At 34.8% G+C, this 16766-nt stretch overlaps 2 protein-coding genes across 2 annotated transcripts in view; one reads left to right on the forward strand and one right to left on the reverse strand.

Annotated features, from left to right (window-relative positions):
• LOC136029081 (sodium/calcium exchanger 1-like) overlaps positions 1–13947 on the reverse strand; it is a 150047-nt gene extending 136100 nt beyond the window's left edge. The window contains exon 1 of the mRNA XM_065707136.1: positions 13847–13947. The gene's annotated coding sequence lies outside the window, so the exon portion shown is untranslated. The remainder of the gene's footprint in view (positions 1–13846) is intronic.
• A 233-nt stretch (positions 13948–14180) lies between these two features.
• Positions 14181–16766, forward strand: part of LOC136029082 (endoplasmic reticulum lectin 1-like) — a gene marked incomplete in the record, with an annotated part of 524377 nt that continues 521791 nt past the window's right edge. The window contains 1 exon segment of the mRNA XM_065707139.1: positions 14181–14306. Coding sequence (XP_065563211.1) covers positions 14293–14306 — 14 coding nt within the window.

Here is a 16766-nt window from a genome sequence, read left to right on the forward strand (position 1 = left end):
CAAGATCAATTTTAGGTGGTATACATGGTAAAATATGAGCTTAAAAATAATGTATAAGCGTAACCAGGCCTTTTAATTGCTCAGAAACTGCTCAATGACAAATTATGTGCCAAATTCTGGTTTTCACAAATTTCTAAAGAAGCACTTAAGAGACAAGAAACTCTGAAAAGATACTGTCAAATAATATGCAAAAATACGGAGTAAAAATATCGATATGACAGTTTCTAACATTCTTATTTGAGATATGCGAAAGAAAAGAAAGGAAAAGAAAATCCGAAATATAATTTAATATTATCTTTTCCGATTAAGATTGAAACCTTGAAATTTTGTGTTAAACAGGTTGCTTTGAATAACACCACTGTTGTCGCGCCTATATTTGCTGGTGGAGGGAGAATAATATATCATGCCTAGCGCTTTAATTATTATATATTTATTTATTTGAAAACCCGTCGTACAAAGCAAGACCACGGAGCAGAAAAGAAAAGAAAATAATAAAACATAAAAGTCTTTAGTTAAACACTTTGCAAAATACAATACAAGCAAATATACGAAGGTAATCAGAATAAAAAGAAACTTCTAAGCGAACAAGTTTTAGAAAGACTTCTAACGAGCGAACGATATACTTTCTAATGTGCCCATTATCTTACCACTGCAAGATATGGCTCCACTCGTGTGACAGTTTAATCATTAAAATTCACAATTCACACTACTTGTTGAAATGGCAGCACTCGAATCAGTTATCATATAACGGATAAACACAAACGAGCTTCGACTCGAAGGTCCGAAAATCGTTTGTGACCTTTAATATATAAACATTTAATATGTTTCTTGCTGATGGAAATGATTTGAAAATCGACAATAGCACCATCTGATTTACATAATATGTATGCGAGAAAAATTCTTCACAATGGCATGACATGCTACATATAGCGTTAAACTATCTTCTAAGAATTGAATTATTATTATTATCAAAATTTATTGAGAAACCCGTCACATCAAACACAAAAAAGATGGGGCTTAAGAAGAAAAAAAAGAAAAAGAAAAAACACAATACAGACTACAAACAACAAAAACACTGGGATAACATGAAAGAAAGTACACCTCTGCTGAAGAATGTGGGACCATTCATTTAAATTCGCATTTATTTTTCTATTATGTTTTGCTATCCGTCTGGCGACACCTACCTCTGGGTCAGCAATCATGCATATCGCAATCGCGAGTGAATTTCCATGTCACGGAGGCAGATGAAGCAAATACTTGGCAAAGGAAAGAACAAGGATCGGATTTTACTCTTGTCACTTTTAGTTAGAAGTTTCTAGAAGTGTGCAGTGTAGAAAATATTGAGAAGGCCAACATCATTATATAGACCTGCTAGAAAAGGTCGATTGAATCGAAGTTTACAAGATTCAATGGAAGCGTAAGCTTCTGAGATTCTACGTCTGATTTGTTCATGAACAAGTTTTCGGGTTTGTCGGATAAGAAAAGCAATAAGCAGACCTAGATAAATAAGGTGATCTACAAGTTGAACAAATCTATATCCAAATTTGATAGAAGTTACAGAGAAATTCATTTTCCAGTCAAACAAGAAAACATCATATTTCGAGGAGTTAAATACAAGCCCAAGTTTCTGATATTCAGCTTCAAGGATTCCAAATATCGGTGATGCGTTGAAGAATTCGACTAAGGTATAGGACGTCGTCAGAAAAGCATAACAAGGAAAAGTTTACAGAGGACAAAATCATCGAGGATGGGCACAAATCTTATGCTTCCAGTACTTAGTTATTAAAAAGGTTGGAAGAGGTGGCAGCTACTTGACAGTCCCTTTTCTTGACTGCGATAAGTTGTCTAGGCCAAATTGCAGGCATGGTTTTATCTGGGGGTTGCTTCAGGGGGATATGCTGTCTTAAATATTTCCGAACAGCATGAATAATGACCAGATTCAATCCACACTCACAGAAGCATCGCTGCATGGATCAGTGTGTCGAATGCACGTCTGAAATCATGTCCTCCCAAAACGAGGCTTTCTTCAGATGATTCCGCATCAACCAAGGGATTTGTAACAGTGGCTAAAGCGTCGGCACATCTGGTACTTTTCTTAAACCTGAACTGGTGTGGAAGGATCTAGTACACTTTTTCTAGTTCCCTAATAAACAGTAGCTCAAAAAGTATGAAAAGGATGTAACTATGGTAATAGGATGGAATGATTTACAGTAGACTTCAGATTTCCCTTTTTCAAGAGACAGGAGACAAATCTCCGATGCAAAATGAAGAAGGAACGATACCTTGAGTGAAAATCATTTGCATAAGCAGATACGGATGAGCAATAAGAAGTTTTTCCCCATGTTTGGAATGAATCGCACTGACTTGGTCAATAACATCGATGGAGCTTCGAGAGAACTGGTACTGACCAAAAAATCTGCATCGGGTTTCGGATTATTGAATCTATACTCAAACTCTTATCTTTCAATAAATGCGTGGATGGACATTTGTTATCTGTATTTATCTTTTTTTATAATATTAGCTAGGGCAGCTCATCAGCCAAATTTATTGTTTGTGCTGATTAAAAATACAAAAAAGCAATTAAGTTTAAAGCTACATGCCAAACATTTTCAGGATAATGAAATTTCCTTTTTGAGTGAAAAACATTTGGAAGTAAAAGTCAACGATATCAACTCAGCAAATTCTAGGGGGAGGGAAAATTTTTTTTAAAGGTGAGGGGGAGCATCTTTCTTTAAACGAAGGTACCAAAGAGCCATTTTGAAATAAAATGCCAAAAAAACATTTTAAATTAAAGTACCAAAACAGATATTTTTGTAAATCTAGAGAGGGGCCAAAAAACAGGAATGCAATGCTTTGCTCTAACTGAAGCCCCTGGCATGCATCAGTAGACTTTTAGAAAAGAGCCTTCGGGCACCTTAGAAAGTTGTAGAGCTTGGTGAAAACAGCTCCAGAAATAGACTTGATGTCAGGTATAGAATATAGTAGCTATATGCCTTTATGTATATTGTAGAAGGATCGTACGTGTCTTTGTTCCCCTCATCTGGCCTGGTGCTACAGTGAGTTATATGTAGTAGTAGGCCCACTGGTAGCGCTAGTAGATCCAAATATACCCTTTGTCAATGGGTTTTGTCAATATTTCTAACACCTGGTCAAAAAAAAATGCTGTAAAAAATGCCGTTTGTCCCATGGGATTTCCACTTATCGGGGTTTAATTCCTTAAAGATAACAACAAATACTTATCTGGCCACGTGTCACTTGAAACGGCACGAAAAACTACGAGAATATCAACATTTTTCACGTGTAAAATAGCCTATATTATTACTTTAATGCTATGTGAAGTTCTGACAAAAAAGAGGCTGGGGCTTAGGGTCTGTTGCTAATTTTACAGGCAAATACACCTTCAGCAATTGTTTCAGAGCTGGGTAACCTATTATAATTTTTGTGACAGAAGTTTAATTGTAAGATTGCAAATTGTGGTTGTCATGTGCCTTTTTTAGTCATTCCATTCAAGATGCTTTGGACATTTTTTATTGTGATAAATTGTCTTAATACTCTGAAAAGTGAAAAATATTTCAATTGCATAGGATAGGAAAATTTCAGTGGGCTATTCAATTTAAAGTCCTAAACTAGCCAGGGAAGTGTTTTTCACAAAAAAATCACCATCTTCTTTAAACTCCAATTATATAGCCCTGTTTTTGGCCCCCTTGAGCCAGTATCCAGTTCCTGATTGTCATTTACAGTAAATTTCACTTTTCCTGTTACTCATTTCTTGTCAATATTACTAAGGGGTCATAGTTAAGCGCTAGAGAAGTCATTGTTAAATAACATATGCTTATGTATATACAGCTTTTTGCTACTTACTCTTCACCAGTTATATAATGCTTGATGTGGTATAAGCCAAGAGAAGGACCTGTAGACCTATAGAAGAAAACCTGTTAAAAAAAGACGATTCTTTGTAATTTACACAATAATTATAGCTAACACATTCTACATGCAGCCCTGCTCTACTTTAGTCCCAACCCTCCTAATATGAAAATCTATAGCTGAAATTACATATTTTCAATTGATTCTGCCAATCTATCCCTCAACCCTAGTACCTATTAATTGAAACAACTGTGGCAAAACAAAAACTGGAAAAACAAGTAAAAGGTGGCAGAAACTACTACTACTACTACTAATAACTCACTGCAGCACCAAGCCACCTGAGGCCAACACAGCTACGCACGCTCCTCCTCCAACCTAATCTATTTAAAGCCTCCCTCTTTACACCCTCCCAGGAAATTCCCATCTCCTTTAAATCTTTATTTATGACATCCTCCCAACCCAGACAAGGACGACCTGCTTTCCGTGTAGCCCCAGACGGTTGGCCAAAAAGGACAATCTTCGGTAATCTGTCATCCTTCATCCGTAGAACGTGGCCTAGCCATCTCAACCTTTCTTTCATTATAGCCCCAGAAAGCGGGATTGAACCACACTTTTCGTACAACCTACTGTTTGAAATAAGGTCAGTCAGCCGGGTTCCCAGAACAATCCGTAGGCAATTTCTCTGGAAAACATCTAGTAAATTTTCATCTGCTTTTCGGAGTGCCCATGCTTCAGAGCCATATTTGACCACTGTCATCACTGTAGCTTCTAATATTCTAATCTTGGTTTGTAGACTTATCTTTCTATTCTTCCAAACTTTTTTTTAACTGTGAAAAAACACCCTGAGCCTTAGCTATTCTACTTTTAACATCTTCACTGCTCCCACCATCTTTACTAATAATACTACCAAGGTAACAGAAGCTCCCAACCTGATCAATCTTTTCGTTACCTAATGTCACCTGTTCATCTTCACTTATTCCTAGCCTTAGTGACTTAGTCTTCTTAACATTGATTTTCAAGCCTATTTTAGCACCCTGAACTCGTAAAACCTCTAAAAATTCGTTCATTTTGCTCACACTTTCATGGCTTAAATCATCAGCATAATCTAAGTCCAGGAGCGTTCTTCCTCCCCATTTGATTCCATGGTCTCCAATTGCCTTTCCTGTGCTCCTTAAGACGAAGTCCATCAAAATGATCCATATAAAGGGGGATAGAACACATCCCTGCTTAATTCCTGATTTAATACAAAACCAGTTGCTAACCTCATTTCCTACCTTAATGGCAGCAGTATTTTTCTCGTACATAGCGCAAATCACTTTAATGTATTTTTCAGGTATACCATATAAGGACAAGACCTTTGTTAACGCTGTTCTATCAAGAGAATCGAAAGCTTGCTCATAATCGATAAAACTGAGGACCAAAGGTGTTTGACAACGAAGGGACTTCTCAATTATTAACCTAAGAGTGAAAACATGGACGACACATCCTCTACCTTTTCTAAAACCGCATTGTTCTTCCCTTAAAACTTTGTCTACAGCATGTCTCAGTCTAAAAAGTATCATATTACTCAGTAATTTGCTACCTACAGAGACCAGACTAATGCCTCGATAATTACGACACTCACTCTTGTCACCTTTCTTATACAGTGGTTTAATTAAGGTTTTCCTAAAATCATTGGGTACTTCCCCTTTTTCAAAAATCATGTTTATAATCTTCAGTAGCTTATTCCTAACCTCAGAGCCACCATATTTAAGAAACTCATTAATCATACTATCAGCACCTGGGGCCTTATTATTTTTTAATCCTTTTAGTACTGTCGCTAATTCTTCCTCACTAAACAAATCTTCCTTCACATCCAAGGTATCACAAACTTATTCATTTTCATCGATATCTTTTCCTGCAACTGTATCTCGGTTTAGCACATTCTCAAAATGTTCCACCCATCTTTCTTTAATTTTTTTCCTTATCACTAATTGTGGCCCCATTTCTATCTTTAACTGGGACTAGTCCGGATTGGCTCCTCCCTTTCAATTTATTAACATGCCAGTATAATATTTTACTATTATACCGTCTAGCCTCATCTTCCAGATCCTCAGCAATTTTATCCATCGCCTCCACTTCACATCTCCTTAGTTCATATTTTAATGCTTTCTCCACTTTCTTTACATTCCTTTTGTTTTCATACGACCTATCACTCAGATAATTCTTATACAAACCCCTTCTACTCTCTATTAAACCTAAAGCTTTTTCACTAATATTCCTAGTTGCAGTCTTAGCACTCTTCCCTAGGACACCATCAGCAACTTCACAAATTGTTTTTCTGAAATCATTCCATCCATCTTCCACGTTGTCAAATTTTAAACTCTCAAGTTTAGTACTCAACTGTTCCTGGAATTTTTTTTTCTCAAATTTTCATCCTGAAGTCTACCAACATCATAACTTTCCGGGAGGGAGTTACCCTTCCGAAATTTCAGCTTTAAATTAACCTTAGACACTACTAAATGGTGACCTTTACTTTTAACATCAATAACGGCACTCCTATACACCCTAGTATCTTGTATTGATCCTGCTAGTCTTCTGTTCACAATAACATAATCAATAAGGTTTGTTGTCTTACCGTCACGTGAATACCACGTCAACTTATGGGCCATTTTGTGACCAAACACCGTATTGGTTATAACTAGGCTGTTATACCTACAAAATTGCAAAAGCCTATAGCCATTACTGCTTTCTTTTCCTACACCAAATTTACCTAGGCTAGGATACCATCTATCCCTATTTCTACCAACCTGGGCATTAAAATCTCCTCGCAAAAACACCATATTTCTACCTGGTACCCTGTCTATTTGCTCCTGTAACTGTAAGTAAAATTCATCTAAGTCACTAGTATCTCCATCAGTTGGTTCAATGGGGGCATATACTACTATAACTGATACCCTTAACTTTTTAGTCATAAAATGAGCAATTAGTATTCTATTATTAATACCTTCCCAGCCTAAACAAGACTTAGCAGCTTCCTTATTCATCATGAGCCCTACTCCCTGTCTATGTACCCCATCCTTCCTGCCTGAGTAAACAAATTCTATGTCATCTAATTTCATGCTTCCTATCCCTGGGATATGAGTTTCTGAAACTCCTAATAAATCCACTTCAAACCGTCTGAATTCGTCAGTCAAAATGTCGATGCGATATTCATTTTTTAACGTCGTAACATTCCAAGTTCCAATTTTCATGTTCTTTAAATCTTTGAAATTATTTTGGCCTCAAGAGAAGCAGTGATCCCGGAAACCAGTGCAGGATGGGGACCAACATATCTTCTCAAGTCTACACCGAAGCGCTTAAGCTGGCTTAGAACCGGACAGCAAGAAGTCCCTGGGACCTCCAGTAAGTTGGAGGCTTTGTGCAATCCTGGGCCCATCTTGGTCACAACATGGTTTTCAGCACTTGGCGATGCTCTTCTATCAACAAGAGTCGAAATCCTGCACAGACAGTCCCAAGCCTATTACCTCTGACTCATTATATATTCATGCCTACAAATATTATGCTACTACGGGGAGGCAGCCCATAGTAGATAAATTAGCTAGGAAGAGGTTTTTCAGCCCGAAAACGCCCATCAAAACAAACCAAGCCCAGAAAAATATCCAATAATCAGAATCCCGTACGAGTGCTGTGTTGTTTACTAGGCTATAATTTCCTCGAGGGGCGCCACTCCTCAAGTGGGAAAAATTGACCGCAAGTTTCCCAGTCTTGCAGGTACCCCGAAAGGGTCGAGGCGGCCCTTTACAGAGGCCTTTGTCCATAAATCTGCATCTTACGCCCTGCCGCAGTTGTCCTCCTATAGAGGATCCTCCCACGATGGTGTTCTGCTTCACCATGCAATTTAACCCATTACTGGGAGAAGGTTTGTAGCTCATCTGACGTGTGAACACGGCAGTGGGCCCTGTTGAGTGTACGTTTGAGAGGCCTTCTTCCTCCTCCACCTGTAATTATGACCCCCCAGGGGAGGGTTTCCCAGTTTCTATTATGGACCCCACTGGGACAAGGTCCTACTTTGTCTAAGCCTCCTATGGAGCTACTCTACCTATCTGTAGGACATTCCCCTATCTGTTGTCCTCTACCAAAACCTAGCATGATTATCTAATAATTAACTAACTAATGCAACTAATAAATAGTTGCAGTAAATTGCAACTTTACTTTAATTTAGACTACAAAGTAAAGGACAAAAATAACATATACAAGCTCTGTTGTCCTCTGCTAAAACCTAGCATGCAAACTAATAATTAACTAACAATTGCAACTAATTAATATTGTAATAAAGTACAACTTTCCTTTTAATTTATACCCTAAAATAAAGAAAACACAAAAAAGCTCTATTGTCCTCTACCAAAACCTAGCATGTTAACTAATAATTAACTAATAAATAACCCATTTGGCCTGATTGCAACACCTCACAAGCCACACCTTATAGAAAACACCTTTAAGAATTTAAATTAAGAAGGAAACTTATTAGAAACCCTGCTAGTACTGCAAAAATAGACCTAAGCAGCCAATTTAGCCAGTTTGAAACATCTCACAAGCCAAAACCCTATAGAAAACACCTTTGAGAATTTAAATGAATAAGAAAACTTATTAGAAACTCTGCTAATACTACAAAAGTAGACCTAAGTAGCCAATTTATCCTGATTGAAACCTCTCACAAGCCAACACCCTATAGAGAACACCTTTGAGAATTTAAATGAAGAAGAAAACTTATTAGAAACTCTGCTAATACTGCAAAAGTAGACCTAAGTAGCCAATATAGCCTGTTTGAAACATCTCACAAGCCAACACCCTACAGAAAACATCTTTGAGAATTTAAATGAATAAGAAAACTTATTAGAAACTCTGCTAATACTGCAAAAGTAGACCTAAGTAGCCAATTTAGCCTGTTCGAAACATCTCACAAGCCGACACCCTATAGAAAACACCTTCGAGAATTTAAATTAAGACGAAAACTTATTAGAAACTCTGCTAATACTGCAAAAGTAAACCTAAGTAGCCAACTTAGCCTGTTTGAAACATCTCACAAGCCAACACCCTATAGAAAACATTTTTGAGAATTTAAATGAAGAAAAAAACTTATTAGAAACTCTGCTAATACTGCAAAAGTAGACCTAAGTAGCCAATTTAGCCTGTTTGAAACGTCTCACAAGCCAACACCCTATAGAAAACACCTTTGAGAATTTAAATTAAGAAGAAAACTTATTAGAAACTCTGCTAATATTGCAAAAGTAAACCTAAGTAGCCAATTTAGCCTGTTTGAAACATCTCACAAGCCAACACCCTATAGAAAACACCTTTGAGAATTTAAATGAAGAAGAAAATTTATTAGAAACTCTGCTAATACTGCAAAGTAGACCTAAGTAGCCAATTTAGCCTGTTTGAAGCCACTCACAAGCCAACACCCTATAGAAAACACCTTTGAAAATTTAAATGAAGAAGAAAACTTATTAGAAACTCTGCTAATACTGCAAAAGTAGACCTAAGTAGCCAATTTAGCGTGTTTGAAACATCTCACAAGCCAACACCCTATAGAAAACACCTTTGAGAATTTAAATTAAGAAGAAAACTTATTAGAAACTCTGCTAATACTGCAAAAGTAGACCTAAGTAGCCAATTTAGCCTGTTTGAAACGTCTTATAAGCCAACACCCTATAGAAAACACCTTTGAGAATTCAAATGAAGGAGAAAACTTATTAGAAACTCTGCTAATACTGCAAAAGTAAACCTAAGTAGCCAATTTAGCCTGTTTGAAACATCTCACAAGCCAACACCCTATAGAAAACACCTTTGAGAATTTAAATGAATAAGAAAACTTATTAGAAACTCTGCTAATCTATATATATATATATATTGGTCAATAACCGATATTTTTTCCGATAAAGACACTGACCCTCATATCGATCCGGTAATATCGGCCAGCCGATTTTTCGGTCGGGCCCTAATATATATATATACATGCATTACACAGTTAGTGACAACCTGTAAGTATGGAGCACCCTGTGCTCATAGTAACCAAGAATCTAGAATATGGATATTAATATATGCACTAAAAGAATCGCTTTTTTAGGGTGATTCCAAATATATAAAATTCATTAAATTTGAGGTTACATTTACTTGAAATAATAATGAAACTAGTATTCATGGGGAATTTTCTATAATAAATTAACAACCAATCTTTGTAAATATTATGAAATTGCAAAGACATGTTAAAGCACTACAATATTTCAGAAGAGTCCACAACATTTTCATAAATTCTTCAGTAGGCCTACATCCATTTGCACTAAAAGGGGATAATAAGTAACAGAACTGGAGGAACAAGTAAATACATTACAGCCATAACAACACATTTTAATCATTAGCTTTTTAGCGATACACTGAAGTTTCTGAGGTTCAAGCAGTTAATATGGCTTCAAAACATTGTATCGAAAACCCCAATTTAATCCATAAATAAACGTGTGCACATGACATTACTGCTTTTATATTACCTTAATATGATCTTTGCTAATAACAATAAAATTAAGCCAAATTTAAATAATTAAATACTGGATGGCAAAACAGCCAATAGTCAACAGTACACCTACAGCATAGGAATTACCAGCATGGGATTAATAAGTGCAGATATCATACAAAGCAATAAAATATCCAATTCATGAGATCTTTCCACTTCACAAAAGTACAAGTAACATATAAAAAAAAAGTGAATGACCACATATCATATTTCAGGGCTCTCCAGGGAGACATTCGTACTCAAGCATTGATATGATGGAGGCAGCAAAGTTGTTAAAAAGGTTAATGTCGGAATTGAAGTGATATTACCGGGAATTAAATGGGGTTCATCTAAAACAAAACTTTTGACTCCACCCAAAAATAATACCAAGCATCTGAGCAGTGTATGCTAGACCTCATAATTTAGTATGTTCTCAAAACAAAAATTATACAGAGGAAAATAGAAAAAAAATTAGATTTCTACCGTCTTGAAATGACGAGTTATCAAACAGTTCATGGTAACAAACTGTAGTAAGGAGCGACTCGGCTCAATAGTAACCAAAACTAAAAAATGGAATTTTTATACCAATAGCTACATCAAAAGAATCGCATTTTAATGCTGATTTTAAATATTTATAATTTAATTTTAAATTTTAAGGTGGCAGAAAACATTGGAAATATATAATTTGGGCTATATATTTGCAAATTAGGCATGTTAGGGGTAAATTTTTGTTGTTCCTATTTTGACTTACAAATAAAGTGAATATACCAATTGATGCCTTTTTGTATGTTCTTTACAAATATAATAATTGCTTATATTGCTAATTGAAGTTTAAGCACTTTGTGACCTTACTTAACATAAAAAATTTTGGCAGTGAAAAACATACATTATTTTGACAAAAATGACCAAAATACACTCTTTGATTGAAAATTTGGCATCAAAGAAGAAGAAAAACAGCATAATATTGTAAAAATATTAATCCAACTTAATTATAGAAAATCAGTGCTCATAGATTATGCAACATTTAAAAAATGGATTAATAATGAAACAGTAAGTTTGAGACCAATGTTTTAAGCTTTTTTATACCCAAAAACTATTTTGGTATGTTTTGGTCATTTTCAAGTGCTCAAAAACTTGCAATTGAAGCACTTGTTATGTTTGTAAAGAACATAAAAAAGGCATCAAGGGGTATGTTCACTTTATTTGTAAATCAAAATGTGAATAACAAAAAATTTACCAATTATTAGTATAGCTGCATGATTTTCCCCTTGGTATGTAGGCTAAGTGGAAGGTCACTTATACCTGATCCTGTCCCTACTGTTTTTACTTGGTTGAAAAAAATCCAAAGAAAGTTTCCATTGAAAAGGAAAGAGACCAAAAGTGAGATTGAATTTGTCATAGCTTGGAGGTTTGCCCCTTCAGTCTGTTTAAAGACAAGATATTCTTAATTGAAGCTCTGTTCATTTCAATCTTAGGGATGATCTACATTTGTTACACTTCATTAAATGGTTGTAAAGGGATACTTTTGTTTATTTGTCTTGTTTGTTTTCTACATGATGTTTTTAATCTTTAAATTGATATACATTTCTTACAAATTAATTAGTCATACCACAGTTCCATTTGCAAGTTTTGACCTACTTCGTAACCCTTGTCTCAAAATTGCCTATAAATTTATTGATGCTAGGAAACATAGAACTCCTCTCTGTTTAAAAGAAAATGGATGGACATAAGCAGGTTTTAACACACTAAAGTCCTAGGGCCATGGTAATTAAAACAAAACCATGAACATTAATCTTAAAGTGCTTGACATTACATAAATATAACATTCACAAAACTTTGCTTTTTTGCTCAGTTGCAAACCTGAGCAATTGCCCTAAATTTTTAAGCCTAGCAAAACATTCACCAGCCACCTCTTATGACCTACACTCTTGTCTGTACATCAACAATTCATTGAAAAGGAAGAACCACCTCACTGGCATTTCTTCCTTTGTACTTATATTTAATGGGTTTAAAAGAAAGCTTCTATGGCTTGTCCCAAACCAAATAAACTGCTAATACCAGGAATTAAACCTGTGCCCTTTGGATAAAGAATTCTCAACCTAGAGTCCCAGCCACTTAAGAAGGAACACAAATGTCACCAAAGAACAAACATTATTTGGAAAAATGAAATATTGAAAAAAAAAACTCAAGTCATAGTTGCTCCCATTTTTCACTGTTGTCCCACAAACAATATGTATTTTATTTAGACAAATAAATTTTAAGACAGGTATCAACAAAACTTCATCAGGGATTGTACTTACTTAAGATACAATCAGCAATATGAATGCTTAGTTTTGTGATATTTGAGTCTTGACATAATAAAAAAGGAGAAATTATATGTTCTAATTGTTTTTTCCAACCCATTTGAGAAAAACCATTTGTGACAACAATATACACATGTTTAGCTCAGAATTTCTCTAAAATGCTTTAAACAAAAAGAATTTAAAAACAATTATACTGATCAGCAAGAAGAATATTAACATAACTCTCTAAACTTGGCTCTTTTTAAGACAATTTTTAGCAAAGCAAATGCAAAACATTAATGGTGTCCTATGTCATCTAAAAAAAACCCATTAAAATGGGTCAGATGTATTTTGATATAAGATGCCTTAAAGACTTTTAATTGAATCTATGAAATGAAGGGCCAGGTATTCCTTTACATTTCATACAACATGTAAAAAGACAAACAGTTCACAAAAGAAGAAGCTTGATGCAAAAAAAATAAATGTATTTTTAACAGGAAGCAACTGATGTCAATGAAATCAAATAGAACATAATTCATGGAGAATAAATAATATAAGCCATTGATTTAACCTACAATGAGGTGGCATAAAAGATTATTTCTAAATTTAGAAATAAAACAGTTTTATGGCATTGTCTTTTCAGAACTAAGGCCAGAGAAAAAGAAACTGATAACTAAAAAAGAAGGCACCCAAAAATTTCAGGACCCTCTAGAGGGAAAAGAAGTAGATGTAGGTACTTCAAAATACCTTCCTGGGACATACTTTAGCCTGTAGACACATCCCTGAAAGTTTCATTTTCTTAGCCTAGGCCTAACCTCTTTCAAAGATAGCCAAGAGTCGCTAAAGTAAAATTTTACCCCTATTATACATTAAAAATCCAGTTTAAATAGCAATCTCAACAAATACAGACTATATAAAAGGCTATAGGTATTGGCCTAATCATTCTAATTTTTTTTCAACTAAAAATTATAGGATGATTTAGAAACTAGGCCTGTTTGATATAGTAATATTTGACTAACTCACTAATGTGATAGCTGCCTTCCTAAGAACCAACCTTTTTAATAACCAAAAAACTTTTCTTCTGACTCCTTATGAAGCTTAGCCTATGCAAGACGGGCCTAAAATACCAAAACCCCTTTATATCCTATGGAATATGTATAAGATTACTTACAGGTGACTGAAAAGCTAAGATTATTTCCACTATTTACATTTTCCTTGTCTTTTCGCTCAGACTTAACGATTTCACATGTTTATCCATTTAAAAAAATGTGTAACATTGACGTCAGTTGTCCTCAATAATCTTATTTTTTCGGGGTTAGAAAGTGCAAGCCCACGGACAAGTAATCCGAGCGTTCGAGAAGGTAATCCGCGTAGCCTCTGACGTCATGTGCGTCTCATAAAACGTTAGATTAGCCAGATAAGTAATCGGACAAGTAAAAGAACACGGGAAATTGAAAGACGTGTTACTAAAAAAGGGGCCAAAAAATAAAAGGTGAGAACTACTAATGGGATAAACTTATATAAACCAAGTGGTTTAGTAATTATAGCATAAGAAGCCGCCTCCGTCCTTGCAGGAAGAGAGGAGGAACCATCCATTTCTATTCAAAGGACCAAAACATGAGTTCCCCTGTGTTAGTTAGCATAGATTGTCTCTACCTTTAATTAAATTGGGAAAAAATATTTAATAGTAGCCTAATTGGAGAAAGGTAGCTTTTCGTTAACTTGGAAAGCTGTTGTGCTGGTCTACATAAATGAGACACCTTGTCCCCATCACAGGCTTGCTCTGGCTTCCCAGAAACTGAACAAAGTTGTGGTATGTGAGTAAAGCTTTCAAAAAAGGCTCTTCATGCCAAATAACAGACCATGGAAAAGTTGCTTTAAGTAGTATCTTGTCATAACTTACAAGTAAGTCTAGGCTAAAAAAGGCCTCAATTATAAGGATTCAAAGATTATTTGAAAATTCAAATAATTACCTTACCTTAAATTACATTTGCCAGAAAGATAAGGTGGTAGATCCTCCTGTAGGTACTTGCTGGTGGTGAGTGATTAGCCTATGAAAGGGAACAGGGCTTTCCCCCTTCTAATTGATCATTATATACACATATTATATTTTTGGTAAGTTTTGAGTATTTCTATATCTAAACTATGAATTACTTCATCATATGGTAAAATTCTAGTTAATTGACTTCTTGATACCTCAAAAAGAGTTTGGGTTAGGAAAGTGAAACTTTCAGGGATGGGTCTACAGGCTAAAGTATGTCCCAGGAAGGTATTTTGAAGCAACTACCTCCACTCCTTCTGCCTCTAGAGGGCCCTGACTTTGATGACCTCTATTGAAGTAGGCTACAACAAAATTGTTTTCTGCTTCATAACTTTGCTCAATTCTATTTTATAAGGTTTTATAAATATGCAAATACTTTTCCTAAATTTTGAAAAAAAAACATTGATATGGCTCAAAATTCTACTCAAATAACAGTAATTGCATTTTCAGAACTAGAGGCAGAGAAAAAGAAACTTGTAACTAAAAATTAAGGTAAAATGTTGTTTTGTCAAAATTTCAATAGGTCATGTAGGCAATTTTCAGGGCCCTCTAGAGAGAGAAGCAGTGGAGGTGGGTACTTTAAAATACCTTCCCAGAACATTTTTTAGCCTGTAGACCCATCCCTGAAAGTTTCATTTTCCTAACCTAAACCCTTTCCATGATAGCAAGAAGTCAATTAACTAGAATTTTACCATATGATGAAGTAATTCATAGTTTAGATGTAGAAATACTCAAAACTTACTGAAAATATAACACTATACCACTAAAATATACCACTTGACATCTATTTTTCTTCTCCTTCTGAATCTAATAGGCTGGCCATAATAATTGTAATTCAATTTTAAGCTCTTTGAGAACCCCTAAAGATAATAACTTTCCTTGTAGGCTATTTTTGGCTTTAGAAAAGGGATACAAACAACAATTCTTACTGCATAACACATTTTAACTACAAATCCACTAGACCTATACTTAACTTCCCCTACTATGCAAATATATAGCCCAAGTTATATATTTCCCATGTGTTTTCTTACAGGAAGCCTACACAAGTGCAAATAAGAGTGACACTAAGAGCTTAAAGTAAACACAACAATTGTTAAAGGATGAATAAATTGTTTATTAAATTAAAGCTTGATGGATCAATGCCTATGGATTAAATTAGTTTAGCAAAATGAAATTATAATCAAATAGTAATTTTTACCATCATTTTAATTCTTTCCTATAGCCAAAAAAAGAGAACAAGGCATCATCTTTAATGGTCAGTAATTAGCTTAAAATTGAATTTCAAAGTAAAACAACTATAATATTTGAAAAAAGCATCAAGCAGATGCCATGCATAATTCATAGCTCAGTAATAACAATATCTCCAAGTTTCCATATTGTCAATAGTAGAAATCTTTAATTCCTCAACCTTATTTACTGTTTGCTATTTGGTATAAATTAATAAGGAGAAAAGAGTTATATTATTGAAAATACAATGAGTTGCCAATATGCTTTATAATTTGGGCTTCCCATCTTTGTCAATTGGAGAGAGTAGAGGCAAAGTGAAGTAAAGCAACCTTTAGCAGGGATATAATAATTATTACAAAATGACTTAAAGTGTATTTCAGAATTTTGTAGGCTTCCTTAAGAACTAGGCTAACCTAGTCAAGATTTGATAATGCTTAAGTCCAGAGCACTATTTGAAGTAAACCCAAAATTTAGTAAACCCAGTTGAACCCAGTAAACCCAGTTAATGTATCTTCTTTGCTCTTTCCAAATATAACAGCTGCTTCTTTAGTAAATTCCATTCTGAGCCCATAAATGGACCCTTAAGTTCACACTTTTTTCCTTGTTAGACCTATTTGCCAGTAGAAAATACTTACCCAAAGCTCCAAAAACTACTTTAATAAATCATAGATACTTACTTGTCTCACTCCTAAAAATGTATTGCCTCCCCCCTCCAAAAAATAAATGAATAAATACACATTCCTTTATATATATTTCCACTATATTTTACAATAGTACAACTTTTTTCCTGCTGATTGATTACCATTCAGTGTAAAATAATAAT

The sequence above is a fragment of the Artemia franciscana genome, chromosome 7 (assembly GCF_032884065.1).
Source record: "Artemia franciscana chromosome 7, ASM3288406v1, whole genome shotgun sequence".
NCBI classification, from domain to species: Eukaryota; Metazoa; Arthropoda; class Branchiopoda; order Anostraca; family Artemiidae; genus Artemia; species Artemia franciscana.